We start from the raw sequence: 26,162 nt of genomic DNA, 5'->3' as shown, positions 1-26,162 counted from the left end.
AGCCAATGCACCAATTACCTTCCAAATTGCTTGCTGCAACTGCACATTAACATTTAATGATTCATGAACAAGGATAACCAAACCCTTTGGGCACCAGCATTTTCTATTCTTTCAGCATTTAAGAAATCTCTGCCTTTGTGTTTTTGCACCGAAATGAATAACTTCACATTTACTCATATCCCATTCCATTTGCCACATTTGCAATCATTTGTTTAGCCTGTCCAAGTCCTCTTGAAGCCTAGTTGCATTCTTCTCTGTACTTAGGTTTGAATCCAGTTTTGTGATATCCGCAAATTTGCAAATATTACAATTGGATCCCTGGATCCAAGTTATCAATATAGTACTGATTCTTGTGGTACTAGTTACAACCTGCCATCCTAAAGATGATCAATTTATTCATATTCTCCACTTTCTGTCTGTTAATCAGTTCTCAAACCAAATGAGTTGTTCTTCCCAATCCCGTGGGCTGTAATTTTATTTACTAGCCTCCTGCATACAGCTTTATCAAAAGCCTTCAGAAAATTCATATGAACCAAATCCTCTGGTTGTCCTTCATTAATGTCTCAAATACTATCCTCAAAAAGCTTCAACAAGTTTTCCAAGCATGATCTTCCTTTCTTGCATCAATGTTGGCTGCCCGGTTTTATTATTTCTTTCTAAATGTCCAGTTACCCCATCCTTTCTAATTTTGTCTATTACATATGTTGGACTAGTAGATCTGGAATTCTCCATTCTTCCCCTTCCATCTTTCTTCAACAGTTGGGGTACATTTGCTACTTTCCTGTCCACAGGCACCTTTCCAAACTGTATAGAATTTTGATATATTAATACCAATGCATCCATTAAATCAATAGCCCAGGGAATTAACAATCCTCAATCCAGGTAACATTCAAGTACTATGTCTTTATTAACACTGATTCATTTTAGTTCTTCAATTTCTCAAATAGAAGTTGCCTAGTTTTGTAATCCACTTCACACCAGACTACTAGGGGTAGGTGTTGGTGGTGTGGCAAGGGAAGGGACAAACACAGGTCCACTGGTATTGAGCAGGCAGGGGAAGTGGCATTTACAGCAGTGGAGTAGATATTGGGGCAGAGTATGTGGATGCTGGCAAGTCAGCAGGTTTTCAGGTCCAGCAAGGAAAAGGTGTCAGGTCCAGCTGATAGGTATGGGCAGAGTGGCAGGGGGTTGGAGGGGGTGGGGGGGTGGTCAGCAGGTGTGAGGTGGGGTGTGGTGAGTTCAGCAGGGAGAGATTATGGGGAATCTGGTCTGTTAGGAGCCGAACGGAATATATTTGGCAGTTAGAGTAGGTTTTGGATTCTCTGAATTCCCATTTCTGAAGAAGGTTCCAGACCCGAAACGTCAGTTTTCCTGCTCCTCTGATCCTGCTTGGCCTGCTGTGCTCATCCAGCTGTACACCTTCTTGTCTCAGATTCTCCAGCATCTGCAGTTCCTACTGTCTCCACTTGAACTCTCTAACTTATTTTAGACAGCTAAGTGAGTCAAAACCCTCCAAATTCTTCACCCTTAGGGATCTTTATTAGAATCTTTCATGGGGATATTTCCAGGTGAATTTTCTCATAGTTAGCTGCACAGTATGTAAATCCCATCTACAGTCTCCATGGACAATCTGGCCAGTGGAAAAACTGGGCCATGTTTGTTGTGATCTTGGCAACTGTAAGCAAATCATGTTATAACATACAGAGCCACTGAGAGTGGTTTATTTACAAAGAAGCATCTAGTATTAAGTTTCATCATTCTTCACACATAGTGATGGTGTCATTAGCAGCCCATTAGCTTCATTGGCTAGCTGTCTCGAGCCTGGTTCAAAATAATGCCAGCAGCATGGATTCATTCCTGATTCTGACTGAGTTAGTTCTTTGGCCCTGCCTTGTTTCCTTGCACCATAATAATTTCATGGCATGAGCCAGGATTAGCAACCTGTAGGTGATACTAACAGCACTTAGGGAGAGGCTGCCGCCATTTGATATACTGGCTCCCAACTTGCTTTGAGTAACAAGATCTCCATATCAATTGCTTGTCTCCTAAACAAAATCTGGCCCTATCAACCTGTGCATACAAGTGTGAGAATTCCAAAAGGTGTGCAACAGATCACCCCCTTGTGCAAATTTCCTTGGCCATTCTCATTCCACAACTTTTCTTCCATCTCCTAACCATCCTCCAGAGCTGCTTTAGGGGAAAGATTTAAAGCAAAGAGCCCAATGTGTGCCAATAATCGGGCTGGAGAGGAGAAGGCAAACACAGCCCCAGGATTCAGGGCAAACTAATGCCAGTGAAACAAAAACATAGTAAAGAAACACAGCCAGTTTTTTTTTCTGTAAAGAAATTGCAAATTATGGAATGTTTTCTGGATTCTGTGAAACCAGCTGACACTGCAACTGATCCCCTCGCATTACTGGTCCCAAATCACATAGGATTCATTTAGGAATTAGGTTCTGCTTGCCCAAACATCAAGAAATGATGTTGATTACATCTTCATTCCCAAATTAAGATGTAAATAATGTGTCTGCTTCCATGAGATAAACATTTCAAATTTTATTGGCCTTCAATCTGTAAAAATGACATTGCAGTTGAAAATGGGTATTGGTTCAGCTGGATGCACTGCTGTCCATTTGCAGTTACCAGCTGCCTGACTAATATATGGCTGGCAATGGGAAAACTGCAGGCATGCATTGTGTTTACAGCATAGCAACAAGCTATCTGACTCCTCACAAACCTTTTCCTGACCGTCGCTAAGCCTATATGACTCTGAGATGTGGACTGTCTACAGCAGACACCTCAAGATACTTGAGCAGCACTACCTACAATACCTGCACAACAGCCTGTGAATCTGCTGGGAAGAAAGACGCACCAACAGCAGCATTCTCAGCTACAATTGGTCCCATATGATCAACACGAGACTCCTCAAGCAGGTACTCTACTCTCAGCTTCAAAATGCAGGCAAGCCCCAGGTGGATGGAGGAAGCACTTCAGGGATACCCTCAAGGCCTCACTGGCGAGTTGCGGCATTCCCACAGACACTGGGAATCACTGACCCAAGACTGTCCAAAACTGGAAGGACAACTGGGGAAGGCATCAAGCACCTTGAGATGTGGCGTTGGGAAAAAGTGGAAGCCAGGCAAAAACAACAAAAGGAGCGCGCTGTCACAACAATGCCTCCCCCCACCCCCCACTGCTCCCACGACCATCATCTGCCCAAGTGTAACAGAGCCTGCGGTAGCTGCATTGGACTCAGCAACAGACTCAGCCTGAGACGTGGAAGAGAGTCATCCTCATCTGTGAGGGACTGCCAATGAATGAATGAATGAATGACGTATATATAGCATAGAGCAAAAAAAAATGTTTTAGCCTTAATATACAATGAAAACAGATCAGGACAGGAAAAAAGATCAGTTTATGCTGATAGGAATTGTGGCTACAGGATATATCAATGCAGGAAAGATGCATGATTGACATACAACAGGTGTAGTATTGAATTAAATTGAATGGGTTGTGAAAATGAACAATTGCCAATTCAAGACAAGAATGTGCGAATAACAAAGAATGAGATAAAAAATGGCATTTGAGGTAATGATCTATCACTGAGATATCGTTATTGCGTAGGAAGAATAATGTAGTAATTCAGCAAGAAATGAATAAAGCTGGCATTCAGAAAATGAAGGCTGACTGAAAACCAATTCACTAATATACTGTTAATTGAAAAATGAAACACAAAATGTATGTCAGTCTGACATGTTTGTTCTGTACTGTACCAGTCTAGAATAAAATCAGAAGGTACAAGATGTTCCATTGCATAACTCTGATGTCCTTCATCTTGACAAGTATGAAGATTAAGCCAAAAGAAATCTGGAAAAAAAGCTTTGGCTAGCAGAAAGACTGATGTACATTCTGGACAAAAAGAGAAAGTTGCAGTAACTGTAATTCAAGATGGAAATGATAACAGGGTTTAGCCTGTTGTCAGCCACATCAGCTCTTTCTCAGCTTGTCACTTCCCACATTACTAGTATGCAATTAACTGGACTGGTGATTCATTTTATTACAATGCAGAGCTATTCCGAAAAGTTCTTAAAGAACATAGCCACGATTCTTAGTAATTTGTAATATAAACTAAGCAATTACTGTTGCATTTTATTTTCAGTCACAAGGTTGAGATAATGGTAGTGAGAAACCTTTTTGAAACACAGCTGTACATGCATTGCAGATGTACCCACAACCCTTTTGGAGAACAATTTTCATGATTTTGATCCAGTGAAGGAACAATGATATGTTACCAAGTCAAGATGGTATGTAACTTGAAGGAGAACTTAGAGATGCTGGTGTCTAATACCTTTGGTTTTCTTAGCGGTAAATCAGCAGATCTTGGTTGGTGCTGTGGAAGAAGTCTTCAGATAGAATGTAAGATTTTTATTCAGTCATATTGCAAAATTTAAAATACAAAAGCAGAAACATTTATAGAAATTGGAAAGAATGAGAGAATCAATAGAAGAAAGACAGAACGGTGCAAGATTAAAGATGCTTGCAAGTTGGATTTAAGAAAAGAAACTGTCAGATGATGAGCTTTCATACAAATACAAAATGTTGCTATTGTTTTCTCAATTCAGGAGCTGGTGGCTTAGTAGTATTGCAACTGGAATAGTAATCTAGAGATTCAAGTTAATGCTGTAGAGACATGGGTTCAACTCCCTCCTCATCAGCTGATAAAGCTTATATTCAGCGAATAACTCCAGAAAATCAATTTGTCTCGGCTATGACAACCATCATCAACTTGCAAAAAAAAATCTTGTTCATTAATGTACTTTATAGAAGGAAATCTACCATCCTTGCTTGGTCTGGTGTACATTTGCTACTTTCAGCAATGTATTATGATCCTTAACTGCCTTCAAGGATAAATGCTGACCCTGCCAGTGACACCCACATCTCCTGAAGGAATAAAGAGATTGACTGGTCATGAAATCAAACCAAAGTATTTGTGGTTTGCATTTAAACCCTGAATGATAATCCACATTCAAATACACAGAAGAGATACATTCCAATGAGAAATAAATTTCTAAGTAGAGGACTTGCCATTAATTATAAAAGTTAAATCTGACAACAAACTGCTCAAAAAACTATATAAGTACACAATGGAGTTAGAAACTTAAAAACTTAACAAGAGTTGTTACAGATAATTTAAAAAGCTAAGAATGGAGGTGTTAGTCATGTAGAAAGTGAGTCAGGCTTAATAATAGTAAATAAGGAGATGGCGGGTCAGAGGAGGAGGGGATTTTGCATTGGTCTTCACTGTAGAGGATACAAGTAGCCATTCTAGAAATAGCTGAAAATCAGGAAATAAAAGGGCAGGATGAAGCCAAGAAAATGTTAATCATCAAGCAAGTGCTTCTGAGCAAATATTGTTGGTACTGAGGGCAAACAAGTCTCTGGATGGACTTCATCCTTGGGTCTTAAAAGAAATAGCTGGTAAGACAGTTCCTAGTTTTAATTTTAGTTGGTTTCAATTTTCCAAAATTCCCTAGATTCAGGGAAGACTGCATTAGATTGAAAAATGGTGAATATGACACCTTTGGCCAAAAAAGATACAGACAGAAAGCCGGAAACTACAAGACAGTAGGCTTAACATCTGTCATAGGGAAGATATTAAAAGCTATTGTTAAAGACACTATTACAGGGTACTTAGAAAAGCTCATGGTTTTCAGGCAGTTAATCATATTTAACCAATTTATTAGAATTCTTGAGAAAGTAACACGTTGTGGATAAAGGGGAAGAGGTAGATGTATGGTATGTTCCAAAAAGCATTTGATAAAATTGCACATCAGAGTAAATAGAGAAAATAAAAGCTTATGGTGTAGGGGTATGGATAATAGACAGATTATCTAGCTAAAAGGAAATAAAGAGTAAACATAAATATATTTTTTTTGATTAGAGAGATATGGTGACTGATGTGCCTAAAGGGTTAGTGCCGGGACCTCAACATCTTACAATTTATCCTTTGGATGGAGGATCTGAGATATGCTTGTAAAGTTTGCTGATGACACAATGTTATGTAGGAGAGTAAATTTTGAAGAGGATATAAAGGGCAGCAAATGTAAATTAAATGAGTGGGCAAAAGATCTGGAAATGCATTATAAAGTAGGAAAATGTGAAATTGTCCATTTGGGTGTGAAGAGTATAAGAATGGTTAAAGTTTGCAGGGTACTGAACGCGTCTCTTCGTATATAAGTCATAGGTGGTTAGTACACAGGAGTGCTAACAGAAGGGAATCATTTATTGTGAGGGAATTGAATACAAACATAGGGAGCATATGCTTCAGTTATACAGGGTACTGTGTACAATATTGGCCACTTCATTTCAGAAAGGATGTAAATGCAGTGGAAACAGTTCAGAGAAGATTTATCAGCCCAATAACTGGAATGGGTAAACTGTTCATGTGGAAAGATTGGACTAGCGAGTGTTGTTTCCAATGAAAATTAGCAGAGTAAGAGACAACTTGATTGAAACACATGAGATCATGTAGGACCTTGACAAAGTGAATGTGCAAAATAAATTCTTTTTATCGGAGAACTTACCCCAGGAAGGTGATGAGTCTTTGGAATGGTTTTCCTCAAAAGGCAGTAGAAGCAGAGTCCATGAATATTTTTTAAGAAGATGTAGATAGATTTTCAATAAGAAAGAAGGTGAAAAGTTATGTTTTATGTTAGAATGTGAATTAATCAGAACAATCATGATCTTACTGAATGTTGGAACAGATTTAAGGGGCTGAGTGGCTTACATTAATTTCAATGTATGTGTGTTCATATTACAGAGAATTTACATTTCGAAAATTTACTTTCTTTCCAGTTATTTTCACAAGCTTTATCAAGGAAAACATTTGACTTCAATTGTTTTTTTTAACATAGGCAACGTAGACAGCTCTCCCATAAATCAATCTGCCAATACAAATCAATCTCTGCTCGGCCGAGCCTTTGTGGACAAGACTGTTACAGCTGCTAGTAAGAAAGTACAAGAGGAGACTGAAGTCAATGCTCTGTCGGGTATGAGCCATTTAAATACTTGATTTGACATTTTAAAAAATTGTTTTTGGAATATAGATTTAGAATGTAGATTTTGTTTTCCAATTTTTAAAGCTTCCCCTGGATTATCTTATATGATATATTAGGGATACTGCATCTTGGGATGTTCATCTTTTGAAGCTTGATCTAAGAAGGCTGTATGAGTTTTCAAAGTCAACATATAGCAACATCTGATATCACCTTATTCTGACTTGTTTCCAAATGTAAAATAAAATGAATGCAGTGAAACAGCATGTTTATCTGCAGATAAATTTTGATTTGTAGGATGGATCAGAATGTTGTGGCAACTAAGTAGTTCAACCTTTGTGCTCATCTTGAAATGAAACTTCTGCAGTCAACATGTTGTAGGGTTTTTTGGGAAAAAATAATATTGGTCTAAAATTGTGGAAATATGCCTCTCTTCTAATGATGTCCTTAAAACAGGCTGGTGCTAAAGGAGGCCAAGCAATGGAGTTGCCAACCCCAATTCCCAGGTTGATTTTGAAACAGTTTCTTCTATGGAACAGGAAACCAGTTTAGGTTCCACCCCATATCCTTAGCAAATTAGCCCCCCAATTTTGCCAATTCCCTGCTAGAAATCTCGGCTGCCGATATTTTCTTTATTTAATGAAAGGTCATTTTAATGGTGTAATGAGAGGTAAGAATTTTTCAATTATTCTGCTTTCCTTTGCATATTTCATTGGTGTGTAACTGTGACCTTATTTAATCTAGACGTGGTCTCACCAATACACTGTATAACTGAAGCATAACGTCCATAATTTATCTACAATTCTTCTCACAATAAATTACCTCTTGGTTCCTTTATTCCATTGAGGAAATCAATTAGATCTCTACTCACTTGTACACTGATAGAAGTTACAGTGTTGCAGCTACTGTCTGCTCCGTCTTAAAGTATACCTGAAGGTAAAGTTCAGGTTAGCAAAATAATGACAGATTATGGGGAAAATACAAATGAGAAAGTAGCAGAATTGCCGGCAACTGGTTCTCTAGGTGCTAAATCCACATGCCTTCAAACAAATATGAATAAATAAAACTTCCTAATGCAACAATGTATATTGTTGCAATTCATTTTTCCATAAGACAATAAGAAATAGAAACAGGAGTAGGCCATTCAGCTCCTCAAGCCTACTCCACCATTCATTCGGATCCTGGCTGATCCAATATTCTTCACATCCACTTTCCTGCCCTTTCCCTGTAACCCTTGATTCCCCTAATGATCACAAATCTATCTATCTCAGCCATGATTATACAAAACGACTCTAGACCCACAGCTCTCAGTGGCAAGGAGTTCCAAAGATTCTGACTTAGAGAATAAATTCGTCCACAACTCAGCCCCTTAATTCTGAGGCAATTCCTCTGCATCTCAGCCCCTTAATTCTGAGGCAAAGACTGTCCCATGAGAGGTAACATCCTCACAATATTCATTGTGTCATTTTCCTTCAGAATCCTGTATATTTCAATGACTTCTCATTCTTCTAAACTCCAACAAGGAGTGTTCCAACCTTAAATAATGAGAGAGACAAGATCTAGGGGACACAATTTAAAACCAAGGAGTCTCCCCAAGACTTTTTCTCTCAGAAGGTACAAGTTCTACGGAACTCTCTTTGCACGAGAGCACTAGAGGCAGGGCCATTGAGTACTTTTAAGACGGAGTTAGTTTGGCTTGAACAAGGGAGTCAAAGTTGAACACAGGAAGGTGGGAATGTGAATTTGAGGCGACAGTCAGATCAGCCATGATCTAATTTAAAGGCAGAGCAGGTTCAAGTTTGGCTCTTGCTCCTAATTTGTTTGCTCGTCATTGCTAAAGGACTATGAGCTGGTACACTGGGCACTAATCAATTGGGTTGTGAATAACTACCAGGTAGGCATTGGCTGCAGAGAATAGGGTGGCAAAGAGGAAGAAAGCAGTGCAAGTCACTTGCCACTGCACCAGAGTAGGAGCAGTAAAGAACTGGGGCCTGGAATTTCTGCTGTGCAAAGATGGATGACATTTTGAACAATTTGCTAATTTCACTAAAGGAGGAAGTCCTGTTCCCACGTGTTCGGATTGAACATAACCATTTGCAAACAAAGATTTTGCCGTGATTTCTCACTGCAGTGCCATCCTCTGCCAAAAAAAGGCAACGTAAATAAATTAGATCTCTCTCTTCATGTTCATGGAATGACCATAAAAAATAAAACTGATTTTTAAACATATGGTCAGCATATTAACTTTGTTTGAATACACTGTGAGTAATGAATGTAATGCAATAAAATTCACTGCACAATTACAATTTACATGGGCATTTCCCAAAGGTCCCTGATTAAGCAGAATGGGTACCCGTAGAGATCACTGACATATTTTGATGAACCTATTCACTGTAAGTAGAGAAAATCTGGTACTTAAACATCAAAAGGATGTGCCTTTGGTTTACTGCAAGTTTGAAGGTTGAGTATGAGATTTTTTTGAATTAAATATATCACGAAGTGTGGAGCAAATGAGATGAAATGGACTCAAGGGAGACATCAACCATGTTGTAATTGAATGGCAGAATAAAATCAAGGGCCTGGGCAATCTAATTCTGATCTTGTGTTCCAATGTCCTGTTTGCACTCTGCCGCTACTAGCATTCCAGCTTAGGCAGATACATCTCTCAGTCTGTCTGTCTGCCTGCTTGCCATTCAAGGGCTCCCATCCATTCTGGCAGCTTCTGCATCAACGAGGCGGCCAGGGTGCTGACTCATGGGTGCTGCGGCAGGGGCGATGTTTAGGCGGCAGCTGTGACCCCTGGCAAAGTGTACCTGAAGGGGAGATATGGCAATGCCTGGTGGCACCTGTGGTGTCTGCATTGGCGAGGTCCAGTCAGGTTTCATAGTGGCAATGGCATCGGCGGAGGTGAGATAGCGCCAAAGAGAGGCAGCAGCAGCAGTAACACAGTAAAGAGACTCCTGCCCGGCCACCAGGCCCATGGCCCACGATGGAGCATTTACCAACAGGGACTGTAAAGTGGAAAACTTTTCTTCTTACTTTTATGCCTCAATGTTCAAGGTTTTGGTATATTTTTCTGAGTTTTATGATAACGCTGGAATGTGGCAAAATCATGTGGGAATTTTTACAGTATTTTGTAATAAAATAATGTGACAACAAATAAATCAAATTTATTTGATGTCACGTTTCATTACTTTTCTTGAGTTTAGTAAGTAATAAAGTTCTTCTTTATTTCACTCAAGCGAAGTTTGTAATTGGGCTTCATAATTTTGACTAATGCTACGTTTTAATTAAAACATGGCATAACTATGTGCTAAAAATAATTTAAAATGTTTATTGGAACTGACTAAGGGAGTTAAAAAGAGGGGATCCAATCCACTGCTCCTGTCCTGGAGTACATGCATGTGAAGAGAAAGAGGTAATTTTTGCTTTATAATCTTGGTCGACAGATGTGCCATAAACCCTGTGCTTCAAATTGGTCATTGTGTCTGGTAAATATATTTGTGACAGATCATTATGCTCCAGGGTCTAATCTGAAGTCAGTTTTAAATATCCAACTTGTACACTGTGCTATCTTTTCTGCTCAATGTAAAAGAAATTTGAAGTAAATTAAACTGACTGTGAGGCAAGCACACCTTGAAATTAACTTAACTGAAGAGAACATTGCAATTGTGCAGAACTAAAGCAAAATATTACAGATGCTGTACCACTGAAATAAGACAGAAGATACTGGAAATATGCAACAGATCTGACAGCATCAGTGGAAAAAAACAGAATTACTGGGCAAGATTTTCATTTGTGCATCCCATCCTGCCAACAGGAACTACAAATACCAGCATCATCAAAGATATGATGGGCTGAATCGCCTACTTGTGCTCCTAATTTGTTATATTCATAGCTAAGTAGAAGGGCAGTGGTGTAGTGGAAATGTCATTGGTCTAGTCTTAGTATGTGAGGATTCACGTTTGAATCCCACCTTGGGAGATAGTGAAATTTGAATTCAATGAAATCCGGAATTTAATAAATGTTGACCTAATGGCAACCACTGTTGATTGTTGTAAAATCTCATCAGTTTTATTGAAATCCCTTCAGAAATGATCTACCAGCCTTTCATGGTCTGGCCTATATGTGACACCATGCCTACAGTAATGTGGTTGACTCTTAGGAGCAAACAAAAAGTTCTGGCTGAGTCAGTGACCCCCACAAGGCATGATCAAATGGACAAAAAAAAAGCCCAGAAGGCAGTTTCAGAGGAAGCAGTGAAATAAATTCCAGGAGCCCCATTCAAATGAATTTGCTGGGTGGGTTCCTGAATCTAGAGTTATACCAGAAGGCTGTCCAAGAATCATAGATTGGCTGCTCCACAGTCAGAAGTGGACATGATTGAAGAATGAAGGAAGGTGTAAGGGCACCTCCACCTGCAATTGCCTGAAATAAAGGGAATACCTAAGACGGTGTGTTCCCCTCAAGAGACTAAATTGAGAATTCACATGGTCAGGTAGGTAACCATTCCCGGTGTAATCCGGACTCCTGCATAATCCTGTGGAGACAGACACATGGATTTTCCCCATCACTACAAGCCCCACTTTGCCTCTAGAGCTGGAATAATTGAAAATTGAACCTTATCTTTCAGGTCAGTGATCCTCCGGTTAGCTCTGTTTTTCTCTTCACAAATGGTGCAGTGCATCTTAATCATCCTGTGTAGATTTACTTGCTGAGCCTGGATTAAGGAATGGAAATTCTGCAGGGAAAAAGGCTTTTTCTCTCACATCTTCAAATTCTAAAATTAGTTTTATTATGGTGTTTGATATAATTGCACCTGAGCCAGTTATACAATACCTGTCACCTGTGCAAAGTTTCTGATGAAGGTTGGTAGCCTTAGATAAATGATATCCTTGGCCACAACAATTCTATCGCAGGCAATAAATGTGAATAAGGGATGAACCCAAACAAGGATCCAAGCTGCACAATGAATTTAGAAACATTCTTGTGTAACTTGGCAGTCAGGAATACTAGAATAACAATATTCTCAGCTAGTGTAAATGCAATAACATTTGCAAACAGCAATCAAAAAAATCAAAATGACATTTGTTCAAACAACATATAACCCAACCTCCAGGAAAATATCTAATCAGTTTTTAAAGCGACCTTAGAATATACTTCCATTCAACACTCTCATCCGAAGCCAGTGAAAGACTGCATTAGAAATGCAAATCAAGAGCATGGCACAGTGGTTTGCACTGCTGCCTCACAGCACCAGGGACCTGGGTTTGATTCCACCCACGGGTGACTGTCTGTGTAGAGTTCACACATTCTCCCCATGTCTGCATGGGTTTCCTCTGGGTGCTCCAGTTTCCTCCCACTGTCCAAAGATGTGCAGGTTAGGTTGATCGGCCGTGCTAAATTGCCCCATGGTGTTCAGAGATGTGTAGATTTGGTAGATTACAGGGGGGTGAGACTGGGTAGGGAGCTCCCAGGGTCAGTGTGGACTTGATGGGTTGAAGGACCTGTTTCCACACTGTAGGGATTCTATGAAATCTTTGGAGAGCCCACCTTGGTTATAGAGACCCCACTGTAATTTGCATAAAGAAATGCCTAGCCCGAGCATTTTAGTCCTCACTTCCAACTCGGTCCTCGAAATACTACTGGAAGCCTCTAAGAAAAAGATTTTTTTTAAGATTCTTTTACTAAAGATTAAATTTTAATTCCATGCTGCCAGATCCTTCTTGCCTCCTTGCCATCCAAATGAAGCCGCTCTGGCTAATGTTAATTGTCAGTGAGTTGGAGCAGGGAGCAATCCATATGGGGCCCTCAGTTCACTACACGTTGATGTGATCTGTGCCAAAAGATAGTTTCAACTTTCTGACTGTCACAACAACTAGGCACCACTTAACAATGATCAATTTTGTTTATTATTCATTGGCAGGATATTTGCATTCAGCTGCTCAGTAAGGATACAGGCCTGATTTTGTTCATTGTCTATTGTTGCCATTGTATGAACTTTGGCATTCTTCTGACTGTTGTAATAACACTGCAGTTAACTTGAAGTTTCTGCACAAGTGAAAACATTTTTTTTCGTTTTATTTTGCTTTCAGAGTTTAATGCGTCAATTCCCGCTCAACCGTCAACCACAATACCTCCAACCTCTAGAAGCTGCTTGACACCAAAACATCATATTCATAACCCTCACCTGGATGCACAAGTCCAGGGTGTTGCCATAACTCTGCCAATTCTTTCACCTCTTTAGCCCAACTCATGATCGTCAATCTTTTAGTTGTAGCCTAGTGTAGATTCCACCCTCTCCACGTCGTCACTGGAACCCTTCACTTTGCTACTCCCACCTTTAAAAGCTTAGCCAAAGCTTTTGTCTCTTCAAACAAATTGTTGACCTTCTCCTTGATTGTCAATAATTGATTAAGTCCACTTCTTTACTGTGATATTTAAAGGAATCATAATTACTGTACTTACAATTCTGTACTAACATAGTTGGCTCTTGCTGCAGTACTTTCCCTTCACATTTGCATGCTTGCCTATTTAAAAATTGTAAACAATGACTGGGTTCTCTGCAGCTGTAAAACTTCACTCCACACGTTTGCACACTTGCGGACATTTTGATAAATTTGAAGTTTGTTTTCTTAAGATTTTGTTTTCCTCTGTGCTGAATCTTGAGATAACCTGTGATTCCAAAATACTAAGTTAAATATTCATGGAGTTACTTCAAGTTGCAAGTAGCAGATAAAATGTTCAGTTCAGTGACATACCTTTCCAAATGGTTTCCAACCGCAGGTACGGCACTTAATATTACCCCGTTCATCATATGTTTGCAGTTAGCTGTTCTTCTGGAGCTGTAATAAAATGGTACTGTCTACTGCAATCCAAATGCCTTTTGGGGAAAAAAACGTTTAACTTTCATTTCCCATCTCTGGACCTGGTAATAAGTCAATGAAGTAATAACTTCAATCCTGGTAATAAATATATTTCCATCATTTTCAGCTTTTTACTGAATTTGCACAGAATTCTGATGTTTCGCTATTAGGAACATAAGTAGACCATTAAAACCGCTCAGATCTGCTTCATCATTTATTACGTCAATGACTATACGAATTGTGGACTCACTTCTACTTTCCTCTCTGCTTCCTATTCCCTTTGCTTCCCTTGTCAGCCAAGAATCTATCCAACACAGCCTTAAAACCATTCAATGATGCTGTTCCCTCTGTTCTCTGGGGAGGAGAATCAGAGTGAGGAACAGACTAGTCACCTTCTGAGAGAAAAGGATTTTCCTCATCTCTGTCTTAATTCTAGCTTTAATCCATCTCCCCTAGTTCTCACCTCTCCCATAAGGAGAAATATCCTTTCCATAACCACCTTGGCAATCCCCTTATCTACTCATTTTTCAGCAGGATCATCTCTCAGTCTTTTAGATTTGTTGATTCAGGCCCAACCTGTCCAACTTTTCCTCAATCCCTTCTTAGAATCCCTACAGTGCGGAAACAGGTCCTTCAGCCCCACATCGACCCTTGGAGCTTCCCACGCAGATCCATCTCCCTATAACCCACCTAATCCACAAACCCCTGAACGCTATGGGCAAGTTAGCGTGGCTAATCCACCTAACCTGCACATCTCTGGACTGTGGGTGGAAAGCGGAACACCCAGAGGAAACCTATGCAGACACAGGGAGAATGTGCAAACTCAACACAGACGGTCACCCAAGGGCCTGATGCTATCAGGCAGCAGTGTTAACCACTGAGCCAACATGCGCCCTTCTTTCCAGAAATCAGTTGAGGGAACCTTCACTGTTTCTAATGCAAATATGTCCTTTCTTAAATAAGAGAAAAACTGTACATAATACTTTTGACACAGTCTCATCAATGCCCCTGTAAAACTACACCAAAATGAACAACTACACCAACACCTTTATATTGCATCCCTTACCATAAATGGTACAGTTGCCTTTCTTGGTCAATGCATTGAGTATAGGATGTCATGTTGGAGCTGTACAGGATATTGGTGAGGTCACTTTTAGGATATTGCATTCAATTCCAGTTTCCCTACTATAGGAAAGATGTTGTTAAACTTGAACGGGTTCAGAACAGATTTACAAGGATATTGCTGGGATCAGAGAATTTGAACGATAGGGAGAGGCTGAATAGGCTAGGACTATTATCCCTGTAGCATTGGAGGCTGACGGTTGACCTTATAGAGGTTTATAAAATCATGACAGGCATGGATAGAGTGGTAGGGGAGTCCATACCTGGAGGGTATAGGTTTAAGGTGAGAGAGGAAAGATTTAAAAGGGACCTCAGGAGTACCTTTTTCACTTCTATATGGAATGAGCTGCCAGAGGAAGTGGTGGAAGTGGGTACAATACTAGATTTAAAAGGCATCTGGATGGGTATCCATGAACAGAAAGGATTTAAAGGGATATCAGCCAAATGCTGGTAAATGGGACTAGATTGGTTTGGGATACCTGGTTGGCATTTACAGGTCGGACTAAAGGGACTGTTTCCCTGCTGTATATCTCTATGAGTCTACAACAAAATTCGATTTGCCTTCCTATACATTTGCTGTAATTTCGCACTAACATTCTGTGATTCATGTGCCACAGTACTTAGATAATCTCATTCCTCAGAGTTTTGCAATCTTAGTCCTTTTAAATAATACTCTGATTTTCAATGCTCCCACCAAAGTGGACAAGTTTACACTTTTCCACATTAGAACATAAGAACTAGGAGCAGGGAGGAGACAGCCTGCTCCACCATTTTATGTGGTCATAGCTGATCTCATCTAAAATTTAACTTCATTTTCCTGCATGCTCTCCATAACTGTTCAACATATTGCTAATTCAATATTTGTCCATCTGCTCCTGAAATTTACTCAATACACCAGCATCCACTGCATTCTGGCATGATGCATTACACAGATTCACCAACCTTTGAGGGAATTAATTTCTCTTCATAAGACCAAAAGACATAGGAGCAGAAATTACACCATTTGGCTCACCAAGTCGGCTCTGCCATGCAATCATGGCTAATAAGTTTCTCAGTTCCATTCTCCCGCCTTCTGTCCATAACATTTGATCCCCTTAACAATCAAGAACCTATCTATCTCTCTCTTAAATGCAGTTAATGACCTGGCCTCCACACCTTCTGTGACAATGAATTCCATAGACTCACCACTCCCTGGCTGAAGAAGCTTTCCTCATCGCTGTTCTAAAAGGTCTTTCCTTTACTCTAAGGCTATGCCCTCAGATCCTAGTCTGCCCTGCTAATGGAAACATCTTCCCAATATCTGCTCTGTCCAGGCCTTTCAGTCTTCTGTAAGTTTCAATTAGATCCCCCTTCATCCTTCTAACCTCCATCGTGTGTCGACCCAACGTACTCAAATATTCCTCATATGTTAAACATTTCATTCCTGGGATCATTCTTGTGACCTTCCTCAGAACCCCCTTCAGGACCAGTACCTCCTTCCTGAGGCATGGGGCACAAAATTGCTCAAAAGTTTCAAAATGTGGCCTAACCAGAGCCTCATAAAGCCTCAGAAGTACATCCCTGCTTTTATATTCTTGTCCTCTCAAAATAATTGCTGACATTATATTTGCCTTCCAAACTACCAATTCAACATGCAGGTTAACCTTAAGAGAATCTTGGACTAGGACTCCCAAGGTCCTTTGCAATTCATATTTCTGATTTTTCTCCCGTTTTAGAAAATAGTCGATGCCTCTATTCTTCCAACCAAAGTGCATGACCTCACACTTTTCCACATTGTATTCCATCTGCCAATACTTTGCCCACTCTCCTAATCTGTCTAAATGCTGATGCAGCCTCTGCACCTCCTCAATACTACGTGTCTCTCCACCTATTTTTGTCTTATCTGCAAACTTAGCCAGGATGCCTTCAGTTCCTTCATCTAGATCATTAATGTATAAAGTGAAAAGTTGTGGCCCCAACACTGACCCTTGTGGAACACCACTAGTCACTGGCTGCCATCCTGAGAAGGGCCCTTTCCTTCGAAGGCACCAATACCCACCATGTGTGAATGATTTTTTTTTAAAAATCCCACAACAGACCTGGAATTGGAAGCTATTTTCAGCAATAGTGACTGTGAATTCATTATCAATTATTGTAAGAACACATTTGGTTAAATCACATTTGGTTTAATCAGTCCGAACAGATTGATTACAAAGAATGTTGGAACTTAATTTGCCCTCAGAAATGGTCTATAAATCCATTTAGTTAAGCACAGCTAGGGAGGGACAATAGATGCCACTCTTGACTCAATGCTCACAAAAGGAAACAAATATAAATATAATGAATATTATACTTATAAATAGTAATACTAAATATGAAATAGTAATACCAAATTACAATAGTAATATTATAAAGTCACCCCATTACAGGAAAGATGTGGAAGCATCGGAAAAGGTGCAGAGGAGATTTACCAGGATGTTGCCTGGTCTAGAGCGAAGGACTTATGAAGAAAGGCTGAGGGACTTGGGTCAGTTCTCATTGGAGAGAAGAAGGCTAAGAGGGGATTTAATAGAGACATACAAAATGATCAGAGGATTAGATAGGGTGGATAGTGAGAGCCTTTTTCCAAGGATGATGACGTCAGCTTGTACAATGGGGCATAGCTACAAATTGAGGGGTGATAGATTTAAGACAGATGTCAGAGGCAGGTTCTTTACTCAGAGAGTGGTAAGAGCATGGAACGCCCTCCCTGCCAATGTAGTTAACTCAGCCACGTTAGGGGCATTTAAACAGTCCTTGGAGAGCATATGGATGACGATGGGATAGTGTAGGGGGGATGGGCTTAGATAAGTTCACAGTTCGGCGCAACATCGAGGGCCAAAGGGCCTGTTCTGTGCTGTAATGTTCTATGTTCTATAAATAGTAAGTATGATGAAAACTGAACCATGTGTGCAGATCCCTCGGGGACAATATCAATCAAATCTTACAAATCTGAGTTTATACCCTTCAGCTGAACTTTCTGGCTTTGACCTCCCAAACAATTTCCTGCCCTTTCTAATAGCTTCCTTTTTATTCCATGTGCTCTTGTTTTTATTCGCAGTCCTTCACATGGAACATTACAAGGTGCCTTGTGGGATGTCTATATAAATAGCAACCAAAAAATTTCCTTATCTGCCATTTTAGTTATTTCCTCAAAAAAATTCAGTGATGTCCATTTAATGTGATTTTGTCTTTAAAAATCTTTTTTCACTTTCTCTGAACAATTCAAATTTGTCCAAACGACCTGTAAATCTGTAGCTAATAATGGATTGTTGTAACTTCTGGCGTTATATATTACACTTACATATCTTTATTTATCTCCCCTTCTTAACAGTGCTCTCTGTTGAAGCATTCTGAGCCTTTATGTTGTGGCATTTCTAATGTGCTGCAAAGAAAATATACCCAGAATAATTATCTGTGATCTTATTTTGTGCTGTCCTGTTAAAAGTTGAAATAAGGCTCTTTAATTTGATCGTACAATGTTGTCATTGAGTCTTTGCTTTGTTCATGGTGACCTCTAGATAAGAAATTACTGCTGAATAGCTCAATAAATTTCACCGACTGTACAGCACAGTGACGTCAAGTGTAGGAGTGTTGGATGGTACCATCCATGTCTCTGCCTATTATTCTCACATGTTGGATTACTGATCTCAAACTTTTATCATTGGGATGTCAGGTACTGTCCAACTTGAAAAGTGAAGAATTATTGTCCAAATCACCTCAGGCTGCTTTCTTACACATTTGAGAAAATGATTTAAGAGCAGCACTGAATGAGGCTTGAGGATAAGACAAGCTTCTACTCAGTCATGAAATGCTATGTAATATATGAAGAAATAAAGTGGTGTATCGAGAAAATAATTAAATTTAAGTTTGATATTGCACTATGCACCCCAAGGCTTGCACGCGCAGCTGTCTGCTCACGTCACATTTTCGTTAAAGTCTGCTCAGATACAGTCCCATAGACTTTTTCGAGTTGTGGCTGATTCAAAAAGCACCTTATCTTCAAGTGTTCTTTTTGTGGGATGGTACAGCTAATTAAGCTAGCCTCGCCTGTTCTACTTTGCTTACCTGTTGTTAAAACAGAAATCAATGGTAAAGCATCAGTGCTCATTGGATGTAATGTGAGCTACCCCTGTACTGAGAGAAAACAGACTATAATTGTGCCCCATCGTGACAGCAGTCATTTCAGGCAATGAACAAGGTAGACACACAGAGCAGTTGTATGTTTATAAACATCTAATCACGATGTCAAGGCAATTGCTTTTCCCAGAGGTAAGCGGATATTAATTTCAATATTAGCAAAGTTCTGTAGAATAAAATTAACTAATGTTGAATAAAATCAAAAATAAATATGAGAATAATTTAATTTTGGTTTATGCTACTAATTTAGAGCATTAAAAGTACTCTGCAATAGTCAACTGCAGTTTGAGGAGCATCTTTTAATTTTAATTGCCTTTGATTTGGAACTAATGTGTTTGGTGTTGGGTGAAAATTCTTTACTGCAGGATGTGGTTGTGAAATGTTACAAGAGAAGGACATCGAAGCCAACAATATGAATGGATTGAGGAGGCAATTAGAAGCGTTTGTGGAGGAGAAAGAGATTGGAGGATGAGACGAGTGGGTGCTTAGATGGGGTTTAACTATCAGAAGTGAATGTACCTCTCTTGTTTGGCTTTGTTGGTTAAGCAAAGCTAAGCAATACATAGTTCTCTTCATCTGTGAGAGGTGGGCATTTTTAAATGTTAGATTAGCACTGTATAAACCACTACTACGACATCCCCCACAGTTAAACTCGAGATTAATAACAGGTCTAGTCAGTGTGTAATTGACAATTAGAATGGGGTTTCTGGATTTTTGACACCTGGATTTACAGATTAGTCTTGTAAGCATTTGTTTTTCTCAGTATAGTTCTTCCCCCCAAATATTTAAGTTTCATTTTCAATGCAACTTTGAGTGAAATGAATTATGGAGTTTGAGTTATTTTGGTCAAGAGTATTGTTTTTAAAGGCATTAACCCTCATAGAAATTTTAAAAGTCTGTTTTGCCCACCCTACAATTTTGATGCCTCTTAATCTGATTTTATTAGTTTCATGTCTATCACCAAGCACATCACCTCAGTAACTTTTCTCTCTGGAGAGAAGGAGGAAGAGAGGTGATCTGATCGAGGTGTACAAGGTAATGAGAGGCATGGATAGAGTCGATAGCCAGAGACTTTTCCCCCGGGCAGGATTGACTGCCACGAGGGGTCATAGTTTTAAGGTGTTAGGAGGAAGGTATCGAGGAGATGTCAGAGGGAGGTTCTTCACCCAGAGAGTTGTGAGCGCATGGAATACTTTGCCAGTGGAAGTCGTGGAAGTGGAGTCATTAGTGACATTTAAGCGACTGCTGGACATGCGCATGGACAGCAGTGAATTGAGGGGAATGTAGGTTAGGTTATCTTATTTTTGGATTAGGATTATTCCACGGCACAACATCGTGGGCCAAAGGGCCTGTACTGTGCTATACTTTTCTGTGTTCTATGTTCTATGTAACAAGGTGTGGAGCTGGATGAACACAGCAGGCCAAGTGGCATCTTGGAAGCAGGAAAGCTGACGTTTCGGACCTAGACCCTTCATCAGAAATGGGGGAGGGGAAGGGTCCAGGTCCGAAACATCAGCTTTCCTGCTCCTAAGATGCCACTTGGCCTGCTGTGTTCGTCCAGTTCTACACCTTGTTATCTCAGATTCTCCAGCATCTGCAGTCCCTATTACCTCATCTAAGCAACTATTCTTCAAATGCAAGACTAACCAGTATTTGTTGTCAGTTATTCATTTCTTCTCTGACTAACACACCTTACTTGGCTCAGTAGCCTATTGATTATCTGTTGTATTACATGGAATTGTGGCTGCATGCAGATGCCTCTAAGTTGACTAAGTGGAAGGGTAAATAAAATTGATTTGGTACTCTGCACTTTGACTCGAACAGTACAATACTTTGCAGTCAGTTACATGTTGGAGTATCAATATGAGTCATGTAGGATATTGTTCTGCAGTGTGAGTTACATACTGTATACAATATTGCTGAAATAAACTTATGTACTGCAACAGCATGGTAGAAGTAGCTATAATATGAATTGCATGCAATATTAAATAGATGAGAGCCACCAAAATAGTAACATTGAAGCATCTGTCCTACAAAAAAATGGCATAACTGTTTGAACTTGAACAACAGTCACATATATAATTGTGTATTCCTTAAAGAATTTCAGAAGTCTGATAATATATCAAAAAAAATCCCATGCCCTCATTGCCTTCCCTTCTGGAAAGTTGTTATTGTTGTGGAACAGTCAGTCTTCTCCTGCACACATCAGCATCAGAGAAAAAAATGGTTTTCTGTCAACGGAAGTATTTCCATTTGTTGTTGATCTTACTATCAAATGGAACTTTAAGCTGGACTACATTTTCCGTGATAAATTGTGCCCTGTTGACTAATTGCATCATGCCTGATTTGTTTGTGGAGAGGAATATTAGAAAACATCATGGTACAGAATGATGCTCTTGAATTCAACAAGTTAATTTTCAGATTATTAATGGTTGAGCTACTCACTTCGTTAAGATATTTTCTTCTTCTTGCAAATCTCTTTTGGTCCTTATGACTGCAGCAAATTTTGACCATAGCAGCCGTCAAGTCTTTGTGTTCTTTGTGCAATGGACTCAGTTCAGCAAAACAAATATATTTATGAAAATCTCCATAGTGGCACTCAAAATGTACAATGATGACAGACAGATGTTGGTTTTGGTGGTTTGTGATCACAATTCCCAAAAATACGCTGTTGATCATTTTAAGCAAATTTCTGATAGTTTATTGAGTTTGCTTAGAGCAGGGGTTTAGATTTGATATATTAGGGATTAGATAAAGAAAACTGCAACTACAACAGTTAGGATAGTTCACTGATACCAGATGGGACATGGCCTGTTGGCATAGAATGTGTTGGTCTCCTTAAAGCTCTCTAGCAGAAATGTTAAAGAATTCTTTACTGGATCTTCTTCCTTTGTCCTATCTTCCATCTGGAGAAGACAGCTCTCTGAGGACTACCAGATTTGAAGACCTCCTGAACACTTGCTGATATACCCTATTTCTAGGAGGCAAGCAATTTACTCTATGTCAATCAATTGTCTGCATTCTTTTGGCCAATGACCATGGACCAACTAGTTATTACACATTGCACAGGTCAAAAACCAATTTTAGATCCAACTCCCTTTACTCGTGGCCCTTGAAGTAACTGAAGCTGAGTGTGTGTTTCTCCCCTTCTATTCGATGCTGCAAGCATGAGGAATTTTTTCTTCTTCTTCAGAGTCCAGTGTATGAAAAGAGAAGCATTATGTATAGGAGGCACAGCTCGTTCACTGCTAACAAAGAAGTAAACCATCCACTAAACCATTCAGGTGACACATTAATGGCGCTTTTTATTGGAATTCACAGAGACAGAATGCTATGCCTGTTAGGTAGCAGGTTGCTGATGTTTGGAACCTATATTTAAAAGGGCAGGGGGTAAAGGCCCACGTGTATAGAAGTTATAATTAGAGGCGCAATGTATGATAAGCTTGATAAAGAAGTGGCTATTTAACAACTACAAGTTGGTTTCTAGAAATCCTAACTCAACAACTTATATTGTCAAAAGATCTAGTTTAAATCAGCCTATTATGTTGGCTTTCAAAAAATATTAATGAGTCCCATTCCCCTCTTCTTTAGCCTTAACCACGTAAATTGTAATTATTTAATCATATGTCCCATTCCCTTTTGAAGTTACTATTAAATCTGCAGCCAACAACCCTTCAGCCAATGTAATCCTGATTATCATAACTTACTGTAATGATTAAAAACAAATAGTATTCCTCACCCCCATTGCCATTTTCTGTGAGTAATCTTATATCCCTACTATCAGCTAACTGAACCCGCAAGCTAAAGTAATTCCACAGAGGCCAGTATCCCGTCACCAAGTCGTCCTTTATTTACGTACGCATAATATTTAACCCTGCTCCAGGTTCCTCAGAGCCAGCTCTCAGAGTGAACACAACCTCTGACGTACCTGTTTATATCCATCAGCCAGGGTTCCCTGATTGGACCATGTTAACAGCCCCAATCAGGGAACTCATGTTCTATAAGCTCCACCTGGTCAACCTTATTACAATCACTATATCCCTCCCCCTCTAAGTTCTGGGGTGTAAGCCTGTTATTTTCTTGTAGCCTGTCCTGGGGCATTTTCACATCAGGCCTGGTTCCTCTGTCTCAGCCTCAGATCTGGGTGGTTTGTACTGGACTCTAGGCCTGTAGTGCCTCCTGCACCTGGAGCATCTCAGTGCTCAGAACAGTTGGCAACAGAGTCTTGAAATTTTCAGGTCCAGCCCAACTTCATTTTCAACCCTAGATAACATGGTGTGGGGCTGCATGAACACAGCAGGCCAAGCAGCATCTTAGGAGCACAAAAGCTGCTGTTTCGGGCCTGGACCCTTCATCAGAAAAGGGGGATGGGGAGAGGATTCTGAAATAAATAGGGAGAGAGGGGGAGGTGGACTGAAAATGGGTTGAGGAGCAGACAGGTGGAGAGGAGAGTATGGGAAGGGAGGTAGGGAGGGGATAGTCAGTCTGGGAGGACGGACAGGTCAAGGGGGGAGATGAGGTTAGTAGGTAGGAAATGGAGGTGCAGCTTGAGGTGGGAGGAGAGGATAGGTGAGAGGAAGAACAGGTTAGGCAGGCAGGGACGAGCTGGGCTGCTTTTGGGATGCATCCGTAGACAGGTGCTGAGGAAGGTGATTTTCAACCCAGTGGGTCTGAAGTTTTCAACTCAGTGACTTTGTTTACAGAATATATACATTGATATTGTGTTTGGAGAGGCTATATTTTATCACTTAAATAAAAAAATCCCTGTCCCAGAACAGGGCAAATGAACAACTGATTTGCGAGACTTGTAGTTTAATTGGATCTATGGGGAATAAGGGTTTAGCAAGCTTACGGCAGAACTGGAGCTGAATATAAATGTTGATAGGGCAATGCATGTAATATTAATGCATGATGTACACTAGGAATTCAAAATGCTCACACAAGTCAAATGTGCACCAGTGTCATTTTGACGTTCTTTGATAAAACTGTGCTTTGATCTTGAATTATACATTAGATGCAGAGTCTACATGTACACTGACAAAGTTTCAGAATGCATCTTTTCTAACTGGCAATTTCAAGGTGAAATGGAAAATATTTTAAATTGTGGAACATGAGAGATTTGTAGAAAGGTTTACAGAATTATAAACAAGTACAGAAATTATTTTAGTTTTGTTTTTATTTTCAGGGCATAAAGAAAATATCCTTGAACAAAGGACACATGTTTCTGTCACTTCATTACCTATGTTAAAATCTGTACTTCTTTTAAAAAGCCTTCTACATTGGGACTGTAGTGGAATTGTGCCAATAGTTTAGCATCACCTTCTTGCTGTCTGTGGCAATCTATGTTTCTCCCAATTTTTTTTATCTGTGGCCTGTAATTGGACTTGAAGCTGTAATACTCAGTGAATGTCAAAGCAGAGTAGAAAATAAAATAAAAACATTAAGATCCAGTTCAACTGCGTAGGCTTCTCAATAGCTGCCATCTGCTATCTTATGTGCTGTCTCAGTGTCTGAAAGATATAGGTGAAAATGAGAGGGAAAATAATACGAAGAAGTAACAGCACTATGAAAGAAAAATAAGAAAGACAGAATAAATGAAAATAAAGCAGGACAATTGCTGGGCGCCAATCATTCCAGCCCTAGAAGATCACTACATGAGTTCTTCAGGGTTATATGCTAAGCTCAACTGTCTTCAGCAGCTTGAACAATGACCTCTGCTGCATTATAAGAGCAGGTTTACTGAATATTGCACAATGTTTCATTCCATTTGCAATTAGTCTGGTCATGAAGTTGGCCACACCTGCATACAGAAAGACCTTGCAGGCAATTTTGTTTCCTTCCTAGATTAGGTGACTACGAATTACAATTGAAGTAATTACATTGTAATGTCCAACATCTTTATGAAGAATTTTTAGCAAATCAGTTTCAATGAGAGCTTGAGGATGCTCTTCAAGTGATGATGATCTTTGGTCAAGATCTCCTTACTTGGCTCACTGGCATTCTGCTTACCAATATCTGTCCTTTGCCTCCTTTGCTCAAACACTCCCAGTTGATGTACAATGTCTGTCTTCTTTTTGACCTCTGTTGTGAGGAACCTCTTTTGAGGTTTATGCACAGGATACAGTTTTTGAAAGAGCTCACACATAAACTTCTTCTGCATGCAGATTTGTGAGATTAAATTAGGTTAGATTTCCTTGTCACATGTACCCAAGTACATAAGTACAGGATCACAGTGAAAAGTGTATGGAGTTGCCATTCTCTGGCATCACCTTAGAATAGTCAGAATTGAAAACAAGAGCTGAAATTAAAGAAACAGAAACAAAAGGAGAAGGAAAATGTCCACATCACCCTTGCCGCTGAGCCGTCATGAGTCTGTTACTATGATCTTTGCTTGGTTATTGTATTCCCAAAATGTGTTCCGTTGTTTTAGCCATATAAGGACTTTTTCTTGTCCCCCTATGATTACAGATCTGGCTTCAATCACCCTCCACAGAGTTCAGCTAGTTCCCTGCGATTAACTGTTCTGTTTAATTCAAATTCTTATATTCAATTCAGTACCATCACTGCAATTAGCTAGTATTGATGTAATTAGCAAGTATTGCGTCTATCCAATTTTCACATAACACTGTTCTGAATTCATAGCCAATCCATTAACGCTTTGCTTACAACCTCAATTAACATCAAGGCTTGTATTAATGTGTGGCTCAAATATTACTTGCCAGATAACGACTAACTTAAAAACAAGCAAAATTTATCTACCACCCTTTCACACACTGTGGCAGTGGCATTGCTCTGCCATCAACATTGAACAGATTGAACCAGACACATGAGCCTTATACCTAAAGACACAGGTCAGACGCCTGGTATTCCACATTCCCTGCTTCTTCAAAATCTTCTTCTCAATATTGAGGTGGAAGTTGGGAGAACAATGGAATTCTTCTCATTTTATTGAATGGATACA

General features: G+C 39.7%; 1 protein-coding gene across 2 annotated transcripts in view; it reads left to right on the top strand.

Moving 5' to 3' along the window:
* Positions 1-26,162, top strand: part of LOC125455175 (ALK tyrosine kinase receptor-like) — a 977,528-nt gene that overhangs the window by 697,070 nt on the left and 254,296 nt on the right. For both annotated transcript variants that reach the window (XM_048536890.2, XM_059648635.1), the window contains exon 11: positions 6,915-7,049. In XM_048536890.2, coding sequence (XP_048392847.1) covers positions 6,915-7,049 — 135 coding nt within the window. The remainder of the gene's footprint in view (positions 1-6,914; positions 7,050-26,162) is intronic.

Source organism: Stegostoma tigrinum, chromosome 9 (assembly GCF_030684315.1).
Source record: "Stegostoma tigrinum isolate sSteTig4 chromosome 9, sSteTig4.hap1, whole genome shotgun sequence".
NCBI lineage: Eukaryota > Metazoa > Chordata > Chondrichthyes > Orectolobiformes > Stegostomatidae > Stegostoma > Stegostoma tigrinum.
The sequence above is the reverse complement of the archived record's forward strand: the minus strand, read 5'-3'. Positions and strand labels throughout refer to the sequence as shown.